Raw genomic sequence first — 21,671 nt, 5'->3', positions numbered from 1 at the left:
CGCTGCAGAAAACTGGTTGTTGGTGGTAATGGGTTGTACTGCTGTTCTCTGATGTGATTTCGTGGTGGTTGTGTGCTGATCTGAACTTCGTTCCCGGCTGCTCGCGTGGAACTCACCCCAGCTGCTGCCGTTTGCATGCACTGGTGTGCAAAGATGCACTGATGGAAGAATTACTAAGTGGAACCTTAGTATAGATACACACACAGCAAACCCATCCCAGAGCCAGCGACCAAAGTCCTTCCTCCCAGAGCCTCGATCTGCAGGCTGAACCCCAGCAGATGTCCCCAGGAGCACCTCGCAGCTGTTCTGAGTCCGTTCGTGTCCCCTCGTCATTTCTGTGCCCCTTGGAAATGACGCCGCTGAGCGACGCGGCCAGCTGCGTGCTGGGAACGGCGAGCCCGGAGGCGCGCAGGGCGCTTCCCGAAGCCCCACCTCGTGTCTCTGGCAGCACGTGAGCATTTGGAGTTGCGTGTTTCATCTGCAGTTACGTTTTCCTGCTAAACTCGCACCCGAGCACGCCGCAGGGAAACTCCAGTCCCCGGAGACAAAACCGGCCCGTGTGAGCGCTCAGCGGCAGCTGCGCGGTGCTGCCCGGCTCTGGGCGCCCGTCCCCGCGGCGTCCCTGCAGTGTCCCTGCAGCCGTGCGCACAGCGGCCGTCCGCGGGGCTGGGTTTTGCTACGTGCTGCTGGAGGAGGAGCCGTGCCCGGCCCAGCGGGGCAGGCCGTCCCGCTTGGGCTCAGCTGGTCGTGCCCCCGGCCCGCGTATTTCACGGCTGCAGGAAGTGAGCTCACAGCTCCGGCGCTCCGAAGGCAGGACGGGAGCCCGCGGGCACCCAGCCCGGCCGCGCAAGAGGTCCGCGCGGCTATGGGTCGGGGCACGCCGCTGTCTTGCCTGGGGCCGGCCTGCTGCTTGCTGTTGCTGCTGCTGGGGGACAACGGGGGGCTGGGGAGCAGTGGGAAGCAGCGGGGGCTGCTGGAGGAGCGCCAGAGCGCTGTGACGGAGGCGGCACCGTGGGGCAGAGCGAGGTATGAGGTGGTGAAGAAGCAGCTGGGAACCGTGGGAGCTCTCTCCAAGCAGTACTGGCAGTACCTGGCTTGCAAGGTGTGGCAGGAGGGCTGCGGGAAGGAGGAAAGAACCAGCCCCGGCCCAGGTAAGCTCCTAATTCTCTTGTGCCTGGGGAGCAGTGGTGGGGTCTGCAACCCCCCAGCACCCACGAGCTCTGTGGGAAGGGACTCCCCATTGCTCAGCATGCGTTGTGCTGGGGAGGGAAGTCTGCTCATGCTCACCCAGGCTCTGTCTCTGGTGCACCTGTCTGCCATGGAGCCAGCTGCAGCTCGTTATCATTCTCCCCATCTGCTTCCTTGCACCTCGGCAGGGTGGCAGTTAACTTGGGAACACCTGGGTGCCTGTGCACAGTGCGAGAATGAGGCTTGTCTCTGCTCTGACATTTGCAGGCTGGAGCTTGCCTCTGGTGGGTCAGGATTACCTGGAGATCCTCTCTGCTTGGTACTGCAGTTTTGGCAAGTGCTGCAAGACAGGAGACTGCCAGATCATCAACAACGTCACGGGTGGGTGCTGCTGTTTCCTTTGTTGTTGTCATTTTAAAAAGCCCATTTTAGCAAGTGATGCATGTAAAAGGCATTTCTGGGGGGAGGAGGGACTGAGCCAAGTCCTGCTTCTTGTCACTCATTTGCAGTCCTTGGACTGCAAGAAAGCATGCTCTGTGCAGTGCAGTGCTGTGGTTTGCACCAGCCCTGCCTTCATCTGGCATTCCATGTGCACAGGGATCTGTCTGGCCCCGGGACAGGAAAGTGTCCCAGGACCTGTGTGCAAGCCCCATGCAGGTGTCACTCATTTGCTATCCCTGAAACTTCTGCTCTCTGTACAGGCTGCTGGGGGTACATGGACATGGTGTACAGGAAATGCTACAGAAAGGACTGGGGCTTCAGAGCCCTGTGTAGTCATCAGATGCTTTCTCCAATTTCCAAAGGAAAAAAGGAGTCAGCGGAAGATCTGTGTCTTTTTGCAATCAGTGGCAGATATGAGCAGGGCACAGGGTTTGCGAGCATCCTGCCATGTTAACCCTGCACCACTAATGTCAGCTCAATGCTCCTCTTGGATATGAGTCCCATCAGCGGGACTGTGTGGGCTTGCTGCTGTGCAATGTCTTCTCATATTCCCAGCAGCGGCAACTGGGTTTCTAGGTAAAGAGCTTTTGCTGTATTTCCTTCAGGGCTCGAACTGGACCTCCATGAGCATCTCCACGGGCAGCACTTGGCCAAAGAAATTGTCATACGGGCAGTGCGAGGGTTCCTGCAGAGCCCGCAGCCTCAGAAGGCTCTGGTCCTCTCCTTCCATGGCTGGTCTGGCACAGGCAAGAACTTTGTGGCCCGCATGGTGGCTGCTCACCTGTACAGGGACGGGCTGAAGAGTGAATGTGTCAGGGTGTTCATTGCGCTCTTCCACTTCCCCCACCACAAGTACGTGGACTCCTACAAGGTGAGAGCTGGTGGTGTCTTGGTGTACTGGGTCTAGCTGGAATGGAGTTGCTTTTTTCTTTTTTTTCATACCAGCTGCACTGTGTTGTGTTTTAGGTCTGTGGGTGAAGCAGAGCTAGTAACACTGCTGTTCTAGCTATTACTGATCTGAGTATGGGCACTGCTGCAAGGTTTTCTGTTTTTCCTGCTCTGCCCCTCAGCTAGTAGGTTGGGGGTGCACAAGAAACTGGGAAAGGGTACAAAAGGGGCAGCTCACCAAAGGGATGTCCTGTATGCCATTATGCTCAGCAGCAAAAGCTGAGGGGAGGGAGCCTGGGGTAGGCCCAGTCCCTATGCTGTCTCCTGTTGTTGGCACCTCACTCCTGCCCACTGTTCTGCAGGTTCAGCTGGAGAAGCAGATAAGTGAGACTGTGCAGCTCTGCAAGCAGTCACTGTTCATCTTTGATGAGGCAGAGAAGCTTCATTTTGGCCTCCTGGAAGTCATCAAGCCCTTCATGGCTCGCTCTGACAAGGGCCAGCAAGATAACCGGAGATCCATCTTCCTCTTCCTCAGGTAACTTCCAAAGATGTGGGGAGGCACGAAGCTCCTGAAAGTGTGTGATATAAGGGACTTGGAATGCAGAGGTGGGGGAAGAGATGCCCAGCTCTTCCAAGGGTGGTTGCCTCCATGGCCAGCTTTCCTTGTTGCTGCTGAGGAGCTGTGGCCTAGCTGAGCTGGTGCCTGGGCACCAGTGAGGTTCAGAGATAGTGTGGTGTCATCCTGCACCTTGTATGACCGAGCAGGGAGATCCTGCACTGCAGGGAGCACGGCCAGGACTGCAGGTCCTTACGGGATGTGCCTGTGCCATGTGGACAGGTCCTACTTGCCTGGCCTGGTACGTGGGGAAACTGTATTCAGTTCCCCCCTCTGTCTGAAAGGGAAGTACCTCCAAGCTCAGCAGTTCCTAGGGAAGCTTCTCTGCTCGTAGAAGACCTGACTGGACCTGGTGCTACAGGGCTGACCTGATGTGTCCTGTCCACTCTGGGCAGAGTAGGCGTGCTGCCAGTTGTGCGGTGGTGCCTTGGTCCACCTACCTGGCATGCTGCACAGCCCTATGCCCACGTCAGCCCCTTTGTGTCATCAAGCAGAGAGAGCAGGGCGTCATGAACTGCAGCGGTGTGCAATCAGTCCTGGGGGGGTTTCATCATGTCTGGTGGCAGTGTGACACAGACCTGTTGTCACGGGGCTGGCTCTGGCCCAGCCTTGTCTGGATGTGGCCTGGATTTGCAGCTGTGGCTGGGCTTGACCAAATGGCCACTGCTCAGCCGAAGGGATTAGGATGGGTATGAGCTGTGCTGGCAAGGTGGCAAAGGGAGGTGGTGATGGCTTCTTCATTTTACCTTCCCACCATCTGTGGAATGTGTCTGGAGTCTCTGACACACGAGGAAAGATAGGTATGAGACCCAAGTCCCCCACATAGAATTACAAAATCATTAGAGTTGGAAGGGACCTTTAAAGGTCATCTGGCCCAACTCCCTTGCAGTGAACAGATATGCCTACAGGTCAGTCAGGTGCTCAGAGCCTCATCCATCCTGACCTTGGGTGTCTTCAAGGACAAGGCTTCCTCCCCATTTCTGGGCAACCGCAGCTGGTTCCCAGCATCACCAGCTCCCTGGTGGGAGGGCGCTGAGACCAGGGGCTGCCTTCTGAGGTGTGGGGGCTGTCCTGGGAGCCTTGGTGGCTGCCAGGACCCTGCATCCCCCACCAGGCAAGGTCCCTGTCCTGGCCCTTTTCTTCTCATGGAACTCCTGCCATGTTCTCTGTCCTCTGGCCTGGACTTGGCTGTGGCTTACTGAGGGTTTGCTGTGGAGCCAAGTGTCACCTGAAGGGTCAGTGGCTTCCCAGACAGGGCAGGGTACTGACAGAAACAGAGGTTCCATTGGCTCCTGGCCCCATGTGTGGAAGAGCAAGCAGCTGCCCCAGGCCTGGGTTGGCAAGATGGAAGATGCTGTACAGATTCCTTCAGAACACCATTCATCTGGGCGAATGTTTCAGGTGCTGACTGGGCACAGTGGTTGCTTTGTTGTAAACAGAACTGCTGAGCTCTGCCTATAGAGGAGGCTGTTGGCAGCTCTGAGCAATTTGAGCCTGGCAGCATGGTGGAGTGACTTCTCTTCTGTCTGCAGCAATATTGGTGGCAGTGCCATCAATGAGGTCACCCTGGACTTCTGGAGAGCTGGACGGGCACGAGAGGAGATTCCCGTGGAGCTCCTGGAGCAACAGCTGCAGCTGGAGATGCTGCAGCTTGCAGGTAGGAGCTGGGCCGCTGTAGCAGGCAGCCTACCCAGTCGCAAACCTGCCCCTGAGCACCAGGTTGGGGCTTTTTTATGAGCTTTGTGCTGCAGGAACATCTGGAAGAGTGTTGATGTACCCTTCTGTTCTTCCACATAGCTCAGCCTAGTGAGCATGGCAGCAAGGCACATTGGAAGAGGAGCTAAGCCAATCTTGCTCCCTTTCAGCCCCAGAGCTGCCAGCTCTCGGGTGGCTGAAGTTTGCTTTGTCTTGCTTTTTGCTGCAGAGAACGGTTATGCCCGCAGCCATCTCCTTGAAGAGAACCTGGTTGATTTCTTTGTGCCATTCCTACCTCTGGAGTACCACCACGTGAAGCTCTGCGCACGGGATGCGTTCCTGGCCCGTGGACTTCCCTACACAGAGGCAGCCCTTGATGAGGTTGCCAGGATGATGGTGTTTGTCCCCAAGGAGGAGAAGCTTTTCTCTGCACAAGGCTGTAAATCTGTATCACAGCGCATCAATTACTTCCTTCCTTGAACACCAGGTGGGACTACATCCCTGGTGAAGCTGATTCCATACACCAGGAGCTGCTCTTCTTGCACAAGGTCAGGCAAGCAGATCACCCCTGCACAGGGGCAGGAACTGAACTCCATATTACTCTGAGGGCTGCTCACAGGGAAGGAAGTGCAGTTGGAGTGCCAGCAGGCTGAGCTCAGCTGGGTTTTTAAGTCCACGTGGTGTTTCTCACTCCCTCCTCCTACCCTGAAGCAGTGGTTCGGTTGTGCTGATAGATGCTTAGTCTCATGTGAGTGGGGTATTGCCAGTTTGTTGCCAGTAAGCAAAGGCCCAGGCCAGACTGATCCAGCACAAGCCACGGCCTCATCCCTGTCCACAGCTTCCTCAGTCACATACAGAAAATGACTGCTTCATCTCCACTGGAGATTTTAAACCTACAGCCTTTTCCTTTGGAGTGACCTTCTCTCCCCTCTCTTGGTCTTTGTTCCATGGAAGCAGCTGTGGGATGAGGTGAGCTCCTGCTGGAATCATTTCCCTGAGCCGTTTGGTGAAGAGCATGTTTGCTGCATTGCAGGAACTGGTTTGGGGAGAGACAGACACGGGCAAAGGGCAGATGAGGAGGACAGTGGGTGAAAGAACAGGTTGCAGTTGAATTCTGGTTTTCAGAGCTGGAATAAGATAGTTTCCCCCCCCCCCAGTATGTTGCATGCTGTGGGGTTTTGGCTGGTATCAGCATTACTACACCAAGGGGCTGTTTGCTGTCTGGGTACTTGCCAGGTGATAAGAATGGACCAAAATATTTCAACAGTGATAGAAGAATCACTTTGTGACCTTGAGGTCAAAACTCCCTTCCAACACAGCTGCTGCATGGTGAGGTGAATCAGCAGCTGCCAAGGACGGCTCAGCTACCTCATGTGCGGACCTTTGATCTATTTTAAGCTTGGAACCTCTCAGCAGTGCCAGTGATGAGCAGCACAACTCCAGGGACAGGCTGAGCACTGCTCTGCAGCCTCTGAGGTCGCCGATCTAATGAGGCTGTGTGGTCCAAGGCAGGGAGCAGTGAACCAGGGAGCTGCTCGTCTTCCTTCTCTCTGTACAAAGTTAGCTTCAGCCTGGCTGCTGACTTGAGGCTGGACCTAAGTGCTAGGTCTACTTTTATCAGGCATTGCTCAGAGTTGGTTGATGGGTAGTCATTTCATCACACACATCAGTCCTGGGAACAGCAGAGGTGCCTGAGGGAAAGCAGGTCTTCAGTGAGGATGCAGCCCTGCAGAACAGCACAGTTCAGGCTCTGCTTTACAACCAGCTGATCTGCTTGGTCACTTGTGTAAGCCAGCGTGAGGTCAGCAAAGTTTTGGTTTTTTGAGTTAACTGGCTTTGAGTACAGTACAGTGCAGGTTAAAACATGCTTTAGCATAAAGCAATGTCTAGGCAAGGTGTTTGTTTTTTTTTTTTTGCCAATAAAATATTGCAACCTTTATTTAAAACAAAATGCAAATTGGCAAAACTTTGTGGAACGACAGGCAAAGAGGCCCTTCTGAGGGCCTTATTTACATCAAGTTTAACACTGTTCGCAGTTCACAGTCAGACAATAGTGAGAGAATTAAATTAGAAAAACAACCAAAATATATTACAATAACAATTAAAAACAAAACAGTTGACAACACTGTAGAGTGATTGGTGATTAATGTGTTTGATTTTAATCCATTCCTGCCCTCTGTGAGTTCAGTACTGATGCCCACAGCATGCCATGCTGAGCGGGCTCTACACCCTCGTGCACAGCAGCCATGCTGGGAAGATGACCTCCTTTGGTACGGGCATGTCTCACTCTGCAGGTACTGCAGATACGTCCCAGAAGCTGTCACTTCCTACCACCAGGGAACAGGCTGAGGGTTTGTTCTAAGCTCCAGGCCTGAGAGTACCCCAGGGCCCACTGGCCACTTCCACCAGCTGCTCCTTGCTGACACTGGGCCAGTGATGCTCAGGAGAAGCCTCTTCTGTGAGGATAAGGAACAGAGAGAACAGCCCCGTGTTCTGCATCAGGAGTGCTGCTCTGTTTAGCTCTGCTCTCCCAGCTGTTTGATGCAGTCCTAAAACCAAAGCTTTTAATTCAGTCCTGCCAGCACTGGTGAGAAGAACAGCCAGTTGTGTGCTGCCAACCCAGCCAGCCAAGTGCACTGCGCCCAGGGTTAAGAAGGGCATACAGTGCAGAAAGCTGCACCTGCGGGTCGGCTGCTCCCCTGGGAGCTAGGGAGAGAAATTCCCCACACTGCCTTGCTCTGGGCTCTGAGCTTGCCATCACCAGGTCCCTACGGTTTGCCACCCCTGCTGCAAAGATGACTGCCTTCAATTCTAGGCCATAGTAGTGCAAGTTGGAGAGCCCAGCTGCATTTGCACCTTTACCACACGAGGCCTTCTCACAGCAGTGAAGAAAGGAAACACAAGAGGAGGTTGTCTTATCCACAAAGGCTGGAGCAAGAGATGCTCTTCACTGGAAGAAGTAACAGGGCTTTGCCATCCGTACAGTACTTGACACAGACTGTGTGCAAAGCTGAAAGCAGAGAAGCTGCTACGGTTGAGACCTTTAAGGCTGAACAGAAAGGCAAATCTAGCAGAGGGAAAGGACCTGTAATGGTGGGAGAGAAGCTGCCCCAACCATTTGTGATCCTGGGAGAGCAGGTGAATTCTGCTTCTTCGAACTGCCCACAGCTGTGTCCCTGCCAGCTACCTCTGGGGGGGAGGAAAAACAGGCGGCACTCAAAGAAAGCAGACATGGGGAGGGTAGCCAGCCCTTTGCAGGGGCACAGTTTGTTTCTTAAGCAGGGTATGAAAGAGTGGAAAGGGGTGTGTTCTATTTATTAAAAATTCCAGGAATTGTTTGCTATTCTATCACTTTTGCAGGAGCTTTTCTGGAAGACCTACATTCAGGAAAAAATAAATTTAAAAAAGCTTCTTTTAAAATACTCAGCAGAACTGGAATAACACTTTTAAAACGTTCTGGTTAAAATATCTTTCCCCTGAGAATAACCACTTCAGTTCCAGTCGGCTTTTACTGGGCTGAAAAGCAGTACAGTGATGAAACCACACGATTGTCTGCAGGGCAAACAGGACCAGCCTTTCTGACACCAAGAAAGCTCTCATACCCTTGCACTCCTCCTGATTGTTAAGAAGGCAACATGAAGCAACGCCTTAAGATTTTTTCCCTTTACGGGTCAGCTTTCCAAAGGCAGCTAATTTGGTGTGCAGTGATGCACATGTTCAATAAAGATGACTGAAGCAGATAAGGTAAACCACAAAAGCCCTCAGTAAAGTCTACAAGATAACTGTTAGGTGCTCTGCCTCCCTGCTGAATAACTGCCCCAGGGACCTGCAGCTGAAGTGCAAGACCCAGAGCAGATCCAGGACAAGCTGGAAATCTCACAGAATGAGACAGCAGGCTCTTCCAGGTGGGCTTGGTGCCACGAGGTAAGGATGACTAACCCACAAAGGGATCAGCTTGCCGACTTGTAGGAACGATTCATTCACCTTAATACCTACTGAATGGGGTGGAAGGATTGTTTGTTTTTTTTCATTATCTCACCCACTTTGACAGTGAAGCACACGTGGTCCATTTCACCTCGCATACTGCTCCACTGGTGCACATTCATGCAGCGTGACACACAACTTTATCTACCACAGACTAGTCAATAATATGAGGATTCTCAGACACGGGCACATTACTAAGAATGGTTCAGGCCACACCTCACCGTGCTCCATGGAAACAACAGTGGCATGTGCCAAGAGGTCCAGCCTGCTTCTGAGCACCAACAGGGCAATGCTTGGAGGCAGACAAGGAATGCCTGAGTGCCAACCATCTGAATTCACACCTGTGCTCCAGCTCAACTCTAAATGCTCAACCTAAAAGCAGCACAGTCACGCTTTAAAAACAAGTTAAAAAAGCAATTTAGGAAAAAAAAAAAAAAAAAAAAAGATTTAAGGTGCAAAGCAAGCCAGATCCTCTGTCATCACAAACAGTGTGAAGTGAGCAGCAGCATGCAGGGTAACGGGTATTTGGATGCAGGTATCAGGCCTGTTTGCTTCTTCTCTCTAACCAACAAGTAGTTGAGGTCTCTGTACTTGCCAGTCCTTTAACTCTCAGGGAGCTGTGCACATGCACAGAACACCAGCTTTCTGAGGCCGCAACAGTCAACCAACAGCACCAGGACGGAAGGAGACCAGCCACATGACTGCCTGCCTTCTGGGATTGTCAGTAGACCAGCACAGACCATACTTTAGTGGGAGCTCTCCAAGAAGGCCCTAACGCTTCTGTCATGTTTCGGGCAGAATGCAGCTTACACAGCAGAAGATTCTGGTCCAGTTGTCAAAATACGTAAACTAAAAAAAGATGGCTGTGACTCATGTGTTGACATACATAGTCACCTTCACGCTCCCAGATAGTGGAAGCCTGCAAGATTGGTAAGCAGCAAATCCCAGAAAGCGCTGTGATGTGGTTGTGCTGTGTCAGGAGGAGGGAGCAGTGCAGGGAGACCTGCAGGCAGGCCAGGCTGTTCTCCTGGCTCCAGCACTGCCTGCTGATTGCAGCCAGGGGCTGCTGGTGGCAGAGGTTCTGCCTTGCCTCCCCCGGGCCTCAAGGTGCTGAAACTGAACTGGGGAGTCAATCTGGTAACAGGAGTTAGAAACAACCTAGAGCTTTAAAAAAAAACAAAAAACACCCCACCCCATCCCATTAACACTGGCAAGTTGTGTAAGAGCCCCAAACTACTCACAACAACCAATGACCATCAAGCAGCACTCATGCTAGACCACTAGAAATAGGAATCAACTGTGTGAAGGCAGTATGGTGGGAAGGGGGTAATTCCAGTGGTAAGTCTGCCCAGCATTCCTGATGCCTCAGCTACAATGAAGACGAGAACATGTGGAAGATGAGGTGGACAGGAGGGAAAAGGGATAATTTCATATATTAACTAACTTTGCAGTTCTCATTACAGCAGCAACAGCACTGTGGAAGTAAGCCACTGAGGCTAGTGCATCCACCTCCAGCAGCTCTGAATACTGTCAGTGCATTAGACCTGCCCCCAGCTGCACACAGCCTGCTCCTTCAGAGCTGCCCAGCCAGGACTGCTCAGCAGCTGGTACCAGCAGAGCCCCGGGGCCCTTCCTCGCCTTGTCAGGAGCCCAAAAGCATGTGTTAGTGCTGATGGGGTGCGTCTGTACAGCCAAGGGGCCGGCAGCCACTCCAGTACTCCGGCTGCCAGACCGTCCTTCCCAGAGCGAGAACCTGCCATCGATTCTCCTGCCTGTCAAAGGGAGGAGCAAGGATCTTCCTTGCCTTGCCAAACCGAGCAGATCAGACTGGCAAGGTAGGGACAAATACTTGATGTTCTGCCCCTTACAGCTTGAATCTACCCTCTCCATCCCAATTTTCTGAGATGAACTTGTAAACGTGAGAACTCAGTGATCTGAGGTACTTCACATACTCAAGTATCAGTCTTTCCTTTTGAAAGCATCAGTACAGAAAAGAGTCCCCCCCACCCCACGTGTATTTCTCTTACCCAGATTGACAGTAGCTACCTTTGCACCACATCGCTGATTTCTTGGACGCACGACAATAAGTTATTAAGGACGGGGTTTGCCCCAGGGATGCTAGCAGCTGTTGAGGACACCTGCAGTTCCTGCAGGCTGAGTTCCAGTTTGCTCACGGCTTCCCGGAAGGCAAATTTGTTGCGTGTATGCGGAATGCAGTCCACGTAGCCTGAGCAGTAATCCAACAGCTGATGCCCTGTGTCCACCAGCTGGCTGTTTGGTGTTGGCTCAGCGATGGCACTCGAGAGAAGATCGGCGCACTCCAGCAATGCTTCCTTGCTGATTTTATCTGCTGGGATTTTCTCAGTTGCCTGTTTGGTCTTTCTTAACGCTATCTTTGCGCCAGCTGTGCCATTGGCCATTTTCACTGGGGAGGTGGAAGACGACGACAGAGGCACTTGAGGTGGAGGCACCATGGGCCTCCCGGATTTCCCACCGACAGGTGCTGCTGCTGCCTTCTTACTCCCTTCACCTGACTCCAGCCCGTGCTGCGCTCCCGCCGCGTTGCTGAGCTCTTCTGCTGCATCCGAGCAGGCGGCTGGCTGCTGTAGGAGCCTCATCACTGGTGGTGGAGGTGGAGCACACTTTGGTTTTACCCGTCTGGGCCGGTCCCTGTCGCCAGAAGAAGTGACCTGATGCTCAGATAAGAGCTTAAATTTATTACCCTGAGAGTCTGTGCCAATGAGCTGCACATCTGCTGGAGTGTGTTTTAGAGTGGGTGAGATTAGGACTGGCACTTTGTGGTTGTGAGTGGTTGGAAGTATTGCTGCAGCCTTTACTGGAGAGGACCACCCTGGTCTCTCGCCATCCTCGAGGGCCCCTTGCCGAGGGCTGCTGTTCTTTTCTTTGCTTTTAGGAGTTGCTGCTAGCCCTGGCATCTCCTTTTCCTCTGAACTGGATGGGGTTCGGAAAGGGAGAGCTGTGGCACCCCTTGGCAAGAGTTTTGCTTTTGGTCTTTCTCTGGTCAAAGCAGAACCTTCTTCAAACCTTTTGGGCAGCAGGTCATTTGCCCTCCCTGTGTTCTCATCAGGCTGAGAGGAGGTGGACACTGTCCGTTCCAGCTGGATTTTTGACCTCTGGGAATTCCTGGGAAGGGTCATTGCCATTCTATCCTGCTCTGGAAGCCCTGAGGACATGGAAGATGTAGAGTTCGACCTCGGAAAAGGCTTTGATGCTTCTTCATTGCCAGCGGGCTTTCCTGGTCGTAGACCCAGTGTCTTTTTAATCAGGCGCGGTGTAAAGAAACCTGTGATGCCAGACCACCCCCCACCAGTGCTCACACCCCCACCGCTGCTGGTGCCAGTGCCATCGTCATTGTAGAAGGTCCTCTGCACAAAGCCCCCACCGTAGCACTTGGGTGGTGCCAGGTTTGTGTCCTGCTGTGTGGCAGCAAAAGCGAACCCATCCACGTGCTGCAAGGAAGCAACAGATGAGAAGTTACCCGTTAACTCGTATTTCTTGTGGGGCTGATTCTCCATCTCCCGGAAGGAGCTACTGCGCTTGGGAGGTGTGGGAGCATTCCTCTTCTTCATGAAGGAGCTGAAGAAGCCACCTTTTCTGTCCCTGGTGAAAGTGGTCTCTTTGGCATCTTCCAGCAGGCTGCTGGGAGACTTGTCCCTCTGCTTGTGGGGCAGTGCGGGAGACCCACTTGTTGGCTGTGTGCTTCTGATTAAACCTAGGAAGAAACAAGAATGAATCTACAAAATCCATTTCCATTTCCGCCTCCCTATCCTCCAGAGGACTGTAAGGGCCCAACATTTCAGTTACACAGGATCTGCAGAGAAAGACTGAGAAAGGAAGCTGGCACTTCTATTTTTGAGCTTTTGATTTAAAAACATTGTGCATGTGTGACCTGTCGGTTGTCTCGGGAAGCAATTTAGGAGAAGGTCAGGAGAAAGTGAAGCTGCTCTTTTCTCTCAGTTTCTTACCCCCTTGCTGTAGTTCTTTTCTGCCTCCCCAGATACTGCAAAGTATAAAAGAAAATCTCTTGCTGTACTGTCAATTTCTGTTTGAAAGCTGTTATCTTAAAAATTTAGTTAAATTTAAAATTAAAAAAATGTTATGAAATTTACTAAAAGGACATTGCAAAAGCTGCAGTGTTTACTAGTTACTAGCAAATAGGCTGGCAAACAGCCCTCATGACACTGCTGCTCAAAGCACCAGCCTAGAAAAAAAGCACTTTGGCTGGAGGAGAGTTAACTTGAGTTCCAGCTTATGTAAGGCTGAAGAAAGCTGGAGCCCCACATACATATATTTGCCACAGAACTGCTTCACGTCCCAACATTTGGGTTCTTTGTTCTGCAAACCAAGAGCAGAATGGAGAAGTCTGCTTGACCCAAAGGAATTGTGCCTGCAGACATCATCTCAGTGGTCAGGAGTAGTTCCTCTGCCTTCTCAGGAATGAGAAGTGACACCTGTACTGGGCCTGGGCTCCCACCCTGCTCTGCATCGTTCTGTGACTGAAGAACAAGACCATGCAGGGCTCCTCCCCGTGAGTCATCTCATCCCTCAGCTCCCTCAGGGAGCAAATCTGCCATCATTCTGATCTCTCCACCTCACTGATGCAGGAAGAGTATTCACAGCCCTGCCTCTCCTACCACAGTAACAACGTAAGTCCTGCAGACAGGCTATGAACTGAAAGAAGCCAACACCGTTAATCGTATCTTGACTAGAATGTGAACTTTTACAGACCATCCTGGCAGGATACTTGGTTGAAGGATCTCCACTTGGTGGATGTTCTGTTCTCTTCTGCTTGTCTGACAATTTACACTGGGAGCAGATCTACACCAGAACACGCAGCCTCAGTGTGAGTGCCCTAGAGCTCATACCTGGTGCGGAGCTGGATGCCGAATGCTCCAGGGTATCCTGTGTTCCTTCAATGTTCTCCTTGTTCTCTGCCTGTTTCTTCAGTGTTCTTGTCTTGGAGGGAAGCATGGGCAACCGGGGCAGGTAAGGAACAATGGATGAGGAGGAGGCTGTTCTTCCAAGCTCCTCTGCTACCTCTGTAAGGAGGAACAGGAAGTGGAATGGTTGGAACAAATCCAGAAGAAGAAGAAAATAAAATATGGATCTCTACTGCAATCCCAGACCAGCAAGAAGACGTGACTGAGAATGCAAGAAGTTGGTAAATTTAGCTTTTTGTAAATTCAGAGGTGCTTAGGGTAAAACACGTTTTACAAATGGAAGTCAAACTAACTTGCATCTTTGTAAATCCATCCAAAATGGTGGTAGGATCTGCACAAGTGAGGCTCTGGTACGTATCTAGCTCTTTGCTGGGTTAAGGTTGCTCAAGTGCTAAAGTTTACAATGAATGCATTTTCTTCCCTTCTAAATAAGGTGCCTCTTGTTAATTGCCTCAAAGTCGTATCCTTTCTGACTCTGGACATAAGCTGCTTTGAGGCAAAACACTGCACATCTCTATTAGAAATGAAGATTTCATGTTTCCTCCTCAATATCAACACAAGGTATATGATTTAAAAGCACTAACCAAAAAACCCCTCCTGTACAGCCCCAGGTTATTGTTTGTTTGTCCTTTGATGTGCCTGTTACAGATCCTCCCTGGTAGAATTTCATCTGGTGTGATTTTTCTATAGCAGGGAAGCGCGTGGATTTTCATACTTGATTTCAGAATTAGAGATGCTGAAACAATTTGTGCTCCTTTGCCTCGTATCACACCTCTCCTAGCTGACCAGATTTGAAAGTTGAGTTGCACAGATTTTCTCCTAAAAAAATAGCTAAGTAGAAAATACAGATATTGAGGCAGACTTTTTAAGTAAAAGCTGACAGTGGTATTTCACTACATTAATTTCTGCAATCAGAAACAGAATGTGGCATGTGTGCATCTTTCTCTCTCCCCTCGCATCACTCGCTATTCCTAACTCCTTTAGTCTGGGAGGATTCCTCTCGTAAAGGAGACAATATTCTTTAGGCAAACTCCTTGTCATCTTGGTATTCAAGTTAATTACTGTGCTGTCTCTGCACTGACACATCTAAAGTTTATTCAGTATTTGTGCTAGGAGTAAGACATGTATTTACAGACATAAGGATAAGAAGGAAAGGACGAAGCCTTATCACAGCCTCCACAGCAAGCAGATAAGCTTTAAGAGCCTGTGCTTAAGAGACAGCACTCTGGGGGATAAACACTACCACTGCTCAGAAACAAAACAACAGGTGCTCTCACCCTCCGAGATGCTCGAGTCGTGGAACATGGTTTCAAAAGCCTGGTGGGTCTCAGCAAAGGAAGGTCGGTCTGGTGGGTTCCACTTCCAACCTGCAGTGTGAGAAAGCAGGGTAAGTCGGTAACAGGTGGGAGATAATTTGTTATTCTGTCTTTCATTAGTAGATTAAAATTTTGTTATGCAGTGTTAGAGAGCTCTTTGTGGCAGATGCTAAGCAGCACACTTGGAGGATGAGTTTGTGTGACCCTGTCAGCAGCTTGTCTCCTGCAGAGGTGCTGTGTTTGCTAAGAAGTAAAATTTCCTTCTTTTTTGGTGATTCCATATTAAGAGTCTTGCTTACAAGTGACAGTACAATTTGCCACAAAAGCTACCTAGCTGTAATCAGCGATGACAGTTTTTGAGAGTTCTTGTTCCCTGGAGACCAGACTCACTTTGCATCACTGACCAGGTATGTCTCAGGTGACAGGGACTTTTCCACATAAGCTAACAAAATGGCATCTAAGAAGTAAGGACTTAGGAGCTGACTACAGATTTCTCCTACCCCTGCCAGGCTTTGTTCCCCAAACTGGAAGAAGATACTCACAGGCCCTCATCAGTTCATAAACCTTTGGAGGGCATCCCTCCGGTTGTTCCATCCGGTAGCCCTTTTCCAGCAGATCATACACCTGAGAGAGATCAATGCCTGGGTACGGTGACATCCCATAGGTAGCAATTTCCCATAACAGCACCCCAAAGGCTGCAGAAGGAAGAAAATAAAACTCCTGGTCACAAGACTGCCCGTATGGTATGCTGCTCTTACATTTTGGCCTTGGCTGCAGCTAGAGGCAGAACCTCTTTGCTGCAGATTCTTCAGGCCAGCCCTAGGTGAAGAGATTAACGTCTTCACATTCACAAATGTGAAGCTGTGACCTCGCATGTTCCTCCCATGTTTCTGCCCAGGCCAGAACACACTTTACTCTCCAGGGTGGCAAATTAAAAACCAGAATGAAACAGAACATAACAGTGAAGTGGAGTTTTCTTACCCCACACATCTGATTTGATGGAAAAGGTGTTATAGGCCAGGCTCTCAGGAGCAGTCCACTTGATTGGGAACTTGGCTCCAGCGTGAGCTGTGTAGGTATCTCCAGTCATCAGCCTGCTTAAGCCAAAGTCAGCCACCTTCACCACGTGGTTTTCTCCAACTAAGCAGTTCCGTGCTGCCAGGTCCCTGTATGAAGAAGAAAGCACATAGGGCGTTTAAACACAGTCCTGTCTTTGCGGAGTTTGTCCCTTCCTGCTTCTCAATGCCATCTTACCCACCTGTGAATGAAGTTCTTCTTCTCCAGGTACTCCATGGCAGAGGATATCTGAGTGGCCATATAGAGCAGCACAACAGCACTCACTTCCTCCCGGTTGCACTCCCGTAAATAGTCAAGCAGGTTCCCATATGGCATGTACTCTGTCACGATGTAAAAGGGGGGCTCCAGAGTACACACACCTAGCAGTGAGGAGAAGGCATGTGAATAAAGCTGCTGGTTCTTCCCTAGCTTACCAGTATGCCTGATTTAATTCCCATTTCTTGCAATCTCTAACAATGAGAGTTTCTCTGAAAATCCAGGCCTTTTGTCTACAAGAGCTGGATCAGTGCAGCCCAGCTTAAAGTTCATTGCTTCTATTTACATATCCATCCACGGATGATGAGAAACCTGTCTACCAAAAGTCCCCTTTTCCTATATGTTATGCATAAAGAATGTATACTATACATATACATACCATACGCTGTTGTTTGGAGGGTTACAGAATGGAACAGGACATATTCTGAACACCCATTATTTACTTTCCTTTCCCTCTTCTCTTAAAGCTGAAGAGTGGCCAACTGGAAGTGGGTACCTGTCAGCGGGCCAGGTATCCAGGCTGGAATGTCACGACAGAGTAATGCGAAGCACTCCCGTGTATGCTAGTGGGTAAGGGATGATCAGAGCAGTGGGACCTGCTCCTAAAGCAGCATTCTCACACATTGCTCAGATTACTCCTTGCTACAGTCATTGCAGTTATGCACAAAGTATGTCAGAGTGGAGGAGGAAGGCAACAAGATACTCATGTCAAATCTCTGTGAACTCTCACTGCAGCACTGCTGGGTGCGTGCTGATACCATTACCCACATACAGGAGCAAAAATGCATCTCTAATGAGAAACTGTTTTAGTCTGGAAGCAGCCAGGGCTGGGTGACCACTTCATCTGTGTCCATTTTTTAATTGGGTACAAAATAGATGACATTATTAACATCCTTCATATTCTTCACATTTCTCCTTTCATCCTAGGCTTGGCTTGACAGCTTTGCTCCCAAAGACAGCAAAAGTCCAGATGGAGCTAACCACCAGTAAACCTTTAAAACGTCTCATTAAGAATCTTTGTATATACTTCTGTAAGGCTACTTCAACTGAGTAGAAGAGGAATGTGACTTCACTGATAACTGAATCCAGGAGAATGGCTAAAACCAATGGCACAGTTTAACAGGTTGATACTGCTAACTTTACACAGTGCCCCAAGAGCAAAGTTGTGTCACTAAAGTGACAATATTTGATGTTTCATTTAGAACTGGCATTTCAGCTCAGCTTTGCTATATGAAGGAGAAAGCAGTCAAAAATACCGCCCCATAACCTGACCTGATTCAAAAAATCATGTCAATAAATCTGCCACTCTTTTTCAACAAGATGGATACATTTTGGCAGAAACCTGAATAAGAACAGAAAGATCAAGGTATTTCACGAACCTAATAGCTGCACCAGATTTGGGTGCTTGATTTCCTTCATCACAGCAGCTTCTTTCAAGAACTCTTCCACCTCCATGGTATCTTCCTAGACAAACACAGAAGAGAAGATTTATCTTCACGACCAAGGTCTGCTCAACGCTACACATTCTAGCTGAATGGTATCCTTATCTCCATTCTGATGTTTTGGCTTTTACTAAAGCAAAAATGTCATAACAGCCCTGAAAAGCTGGCCTGCAGCACAGCCAAATAACAGATGTGCAGCCCCTGGAAATTACTAGGTTCTACCAACTAGGTATCTACTGTGGCTGGAGAAAAGATGACTCTGAAAGTCACTTCGTTCTGCCTAGCTGTAAAAATTAAATTTGAAATCTTCCTTCTTTAGGTGGGGGAGGGAGGGTGTGCCTGAAATGTTAACATTCAACAGCAGTCATGTTGAAACAAACAGAAGGCTCTGAGAGAAATAAAAATGGAGGAGCTAAATTTTTCCAGAAAGATGGGAGAAGCACTTCCCACACCTTTGATTTCTTACAGCTTCCACAGCTTTTCTAAGGGAAGGGAAGTAGAAGTGGTAACCGTGCCTCCAGGCCTGCCTGGGACACGCAGTTCCTGCAGGAGCCCATTGGGCTGAAATTCCAAGCTGTTTCTAAGCTCCCTGCACTGCTGCAAGCTCAACAAGCTATCTTTGTTCTGCAAAGCTGCTCTCAAAGCATGGATTTTATACAGATCAGCACGCTCCGTTTTCAGATAGTCCTATCAGTGGGTGGTATAACTGAAGAAGTTACAATTTCCTTCTACTTATCGTCAACGCTGACCAAATTAACAGCACACAACAATCTGATAACTCACCTTTAATGTTTTCACAGCCACGGTGAGGTTGTATTTCTTCCAGACACCAACATACACCTCGCCGTACTGCCCTCCCCCGAGTTTGTGCTTCATGGTGATGTCAGTCCGCTCCATCTCCCACTTGTCGTGGATGGGGGACACTCCATACACAGTGGGCTTATTGCACTTGGGTGCTGGGTAATGCAGAGTCGTCACCAGTCCATCTGCTACCGTGGAGTGATGGTGCACTAGTTCTGCTAGCGTGCTGAAACGGCTTTCTGCTGTCACGTACACCTGTCAGGAACGAATCAGGAATCTGCTTAGGTAAAGGCTGCTGAGAGCTTTCAGTTGTGCTGGAAAATGGATACAGTAAAAACATTCCGGCAGATTTGGAAGAGAAAACAAAAACGGTAACAGAACCAGATGTTAAGAGCACTTGTTCTCAGTTGGGTTGAGCAAATGAATGTTCCTCTGCGCAATTTTCACCTGCAGAAGGCAGCTAGATTTCCTTTCCCCACAGCGCCGTGCAGAAATCCTTACCTTTCCATCGGAGGTGGTGTTGATCCTGTAGTGGTAAACACGTCCCTCGTACCTGAGCGAGATGGACAGCTGCCCTGGGCTGCTCTCGCTCTCACGAACCAGGAAGCTGCCGTTGATGAGGCTGCTCAACAGATACTCTGCTGCGCTGCGTGACACCGGCCCGTGATACCACGAGTGCTTCTCCAGGCTGTTCACTGGTGTGATGTAGTTGCTTGGTACCCAGCCCTGCCCATTCTTCGAACGTACCTCACTCCATTCACCATTCTGGTTGTAACCCAGGACTCGCAACTTCTCACCTACGAGCCAGCAGGGAAAAAAGCAAAGGAAGCACAATATGATCTACTGGGTCTCATTAAGAGACATTCCCCACCAGCTGACTAACCCTTGTTTGCTGGTGTACGCAAAGTATTTATGAGTAAAGTTTCAGCCAAATTTACTGCAATGTAAACAATAAGTTCACAGAGCTTCTTGCAGTCCACATTTTAGACCACATAAGTGTTTTCCTTTTTTCTTGGAAGAACGAGGTTTGTCTCCATCCTGAAGCCTTAAGTGGCATTTGTTTTTTTAACAATTGTGCAGAAGGGCATATTCTGATATACTTCCTAAACAGAAATTCTTCTGTGACATTCTTAATTCTTGATTTGGCTGCAGCTGAAAGCTCCTGAATTCTGTATCACCAATAATGTAAAGATTCTCCTCTGCCTCACAGCCAGGGAGCTGGGCAGCCTGAATGTACCTGGGTCAGATCCTTGGCCAGTTACTCCAAGGTGTACCAGTACCAGAACTGCCCAGCAGGTGTCTCTCCAACACAAGAGAGAGAGACCATAGGCTTGTAATCCTTGGTTCGAGAATAATTTCTAACTGCGCTCACTCTTTCCAATGGAACAACAGCAGGGTTCTATTTTCTCTTGCTAAGCACACAGCCCGTGGCTGCCCTGCAACTCAGATCCTCACCTTTGGTGATGCTGAGTGTGTTGTCACCGCTTGCTACAAAGTCGTAAAGTGCAACAAAGAGGTTGGGATCGCTCTCAGTGGCTCCCAGCAGGTTCTCCTTGGAGCTCCACCTAATAGCTTCGTTCAGTGCCTGGGGTTCAACGTCACAACCATAGGGGCGGTGCAGGGCCTCTGAAGGAAGAGCAGAAGAGGAAATTACAGCTGTAAGTAAATCAAAGCCTGGCGCACAGCAGAGCAGAGCTCCCACTGCACAGTATGTGCAAGAAATAAAACATGCCCCTTTGATGTGAAGTAATGAACTTCTAAAGTATTTTCATTTTACAATTTCAGTCTGTTTCTGCAGCTGAAGTAAATAGCTTGGATTTGAAAGCAATGTTAAGAATAGAGGCAAAACAGACTGAATTATGACAAATAATATGCAACAGTAACAGAGTCAGTAGGAATGGTAGTGATTTGTGACACATTTCAAATAATAAAAGTGGTAAACTGGCAAGGATAGAAAGTAATAAGGATAACACGAGGTATTTAGGAGCAGTGTTCCTGAACACAGGGCAAGTCTGTTTGACTGCTTCAGATGATGCATACTTGCTAGTACAAGGAAGTGGGAGGAAGAATCAGTCGTGAAATGGTTTTTATAGAAAAAGGGTTTTCCAATCCATACTGTGGTTTCCCCAGGAACAAGCAGCTGGCTGCATTTCAGTATAAAGACACAAGAAAGACGCGGCAGTTACACGTGGGGCAAAAACACATGTAAGTGTAAGAATGGAAGTAATGCTTCTGAAGACACAACGAGGGCTGTTCCTGCCCCACCACGTGTTCCCAATGCTCCTCATTGAATCTACTCATGAAACCACCCCACAAGCAGACCTGGCCTGTTCCTGAGGGTCTGAGAAGTCAGGAGCAGGATGTATTGAAGCAGACTGCTGCAAGAGGATCCACCCCACCAGGCTCCCACACATTCTCGTGAGACTTACATACGTGAGCAAGAGCCAGGCTACATGGCACATGGAGAGAACAAAGAGCTCGAGAGCAACACAGATGGGAGAGTTGGGAAGTCAGAGAGACAGAACAGGAAGAGGCCTATGCCAAGTAACAGGCAAACACGTGTCGAATCTGTGCCACGTGATGGAGCTCAAGCCTGGAAAACTTCAGTGTAGGGGCTTTCCCAGAATCCATGTTCAATTGTTTTTAAGCTTTATTATACATACATGGGAAAGGAAATGACTGAGGTTTGTTAGTTTGTTCCCAAACACACAGCTAAGTGGCTTTTGCCTGCATTTCTGGTAATCACACTGCTCAAATAACTTGTTTCCCAGCCATGACAGAGTGCCACCCTATCGAGGTTCTATCACCTGCAATTACCAACATCCCAGACTGTCAGATAAAGAGTAACCATGCTGTGCTGCCAGCACATGGCTGCTGCTTTTTAGGGCCGGGTTTGTGCAGTTATTATGCATCAGGAATAGCTTAAGTGGCAACAGAAAAGAACAGTGGTTCCCAAATCCAGCTCTCTTTATAGAGTACAAATAGATGGTAATTAAATAACACATTC

At 49.6% G+C, this 21,671-nt stretch overlaps 2 protein-coding genes across 3 annotated transcripts in view; one reads left to right on the top strand and one right to left on the bottom strand.

Moving 5' to 3' along the window:
- Positions 1-865: 865 nt before the first annotated feature.
- TOR3A (torsin family 3 member A) lies at positions 866-5,308 on the top strand (the record flags this gene model as incomplete). The annotated part of the gene is made up of 6 exons (XM_079535741.1): positions 866-1,151; positions 1,456-1,569; positions 2,235-2,500; positions 2,880-3,052; positions 4,666-4,790; positions 5,058-5,308. The coding sequence occupies 6 exons, from the start codon at positions 866-868 to the stop codon at positions 5,306-5,308; spliced, it is 1,215 nt and encodes a 404-aa protein (XP_079391867.1).
- Positions 5,309-10,854: 5,546 nt separating this feature from the next.
- The window catches only part of ABL2 (ABL proto-oncogene 2, non-receptor tyrosine kinase), a gene marked incomplete at both ends in the record, with an annotated part of 32,844 nt that continues 22,027 nt past the window's right edge, over positions 10,855-21,671 (bottom strand). Inside the window, 11 exons of one of the 2 annotated variants that reach the window (XM_079536338.1) lie at positions 10,855-11,996; positions 12,312-12,545; positions 13,699-13,872; positions 15,051-15,140; positions 15,632-15,784; positions 16,071-16,255; positions 16,348-16,525; positions 17,801-17,885; positions 18,647-18,919; positions 19,166-19,461; positions 20,120-20,290. In XM_079536338.1, coding sequence (XP_079392464.1) covers positions 10,855-11,996; positions 12,312-12,545; positions 13,699-13,872; positions 15,051-15,140; positions 15,632-15,784; positions 16,071-16,255; positions 16,348-16,525; positions 17,801-17,885; positions 18,647-18,919; positions 19,166-19,461; positions 20,120-20,290 — 2,981 coding nt within the window. Of the gene's footprint in view, positions 12,546-13,698; positions 13,873-15,050; positions 15,141-15,631; positions 15,785-16,070; positions 16,256-16,347; positions 16,526-17,800; positions 17,886-18,646; positions 18,920-19,165; positions 19,462-20,119; positions 20,291-21,671 lie in introns of both variants that reach the window. The other variant, XM_079536337.1, reaches the window with a different exon arrangement.

The sequence above is a fragment of the Tetrao urogallus genome, assembly GCF_951394365.1.
Source record: "Tetrao urogallus genome assembly, chromosome: 5".
Lineage (NCBI taxonomy): Eukaryota > Metazoa > Chordata > Aves > Galliformes > Phasianidae > Tetrao > Tetrao urogallus.
The sequence above is the reverse complement of the archived record's forward strand: the minus strand, read 5'-3'. Positions and strand labels throughout refer to the sequence as shown.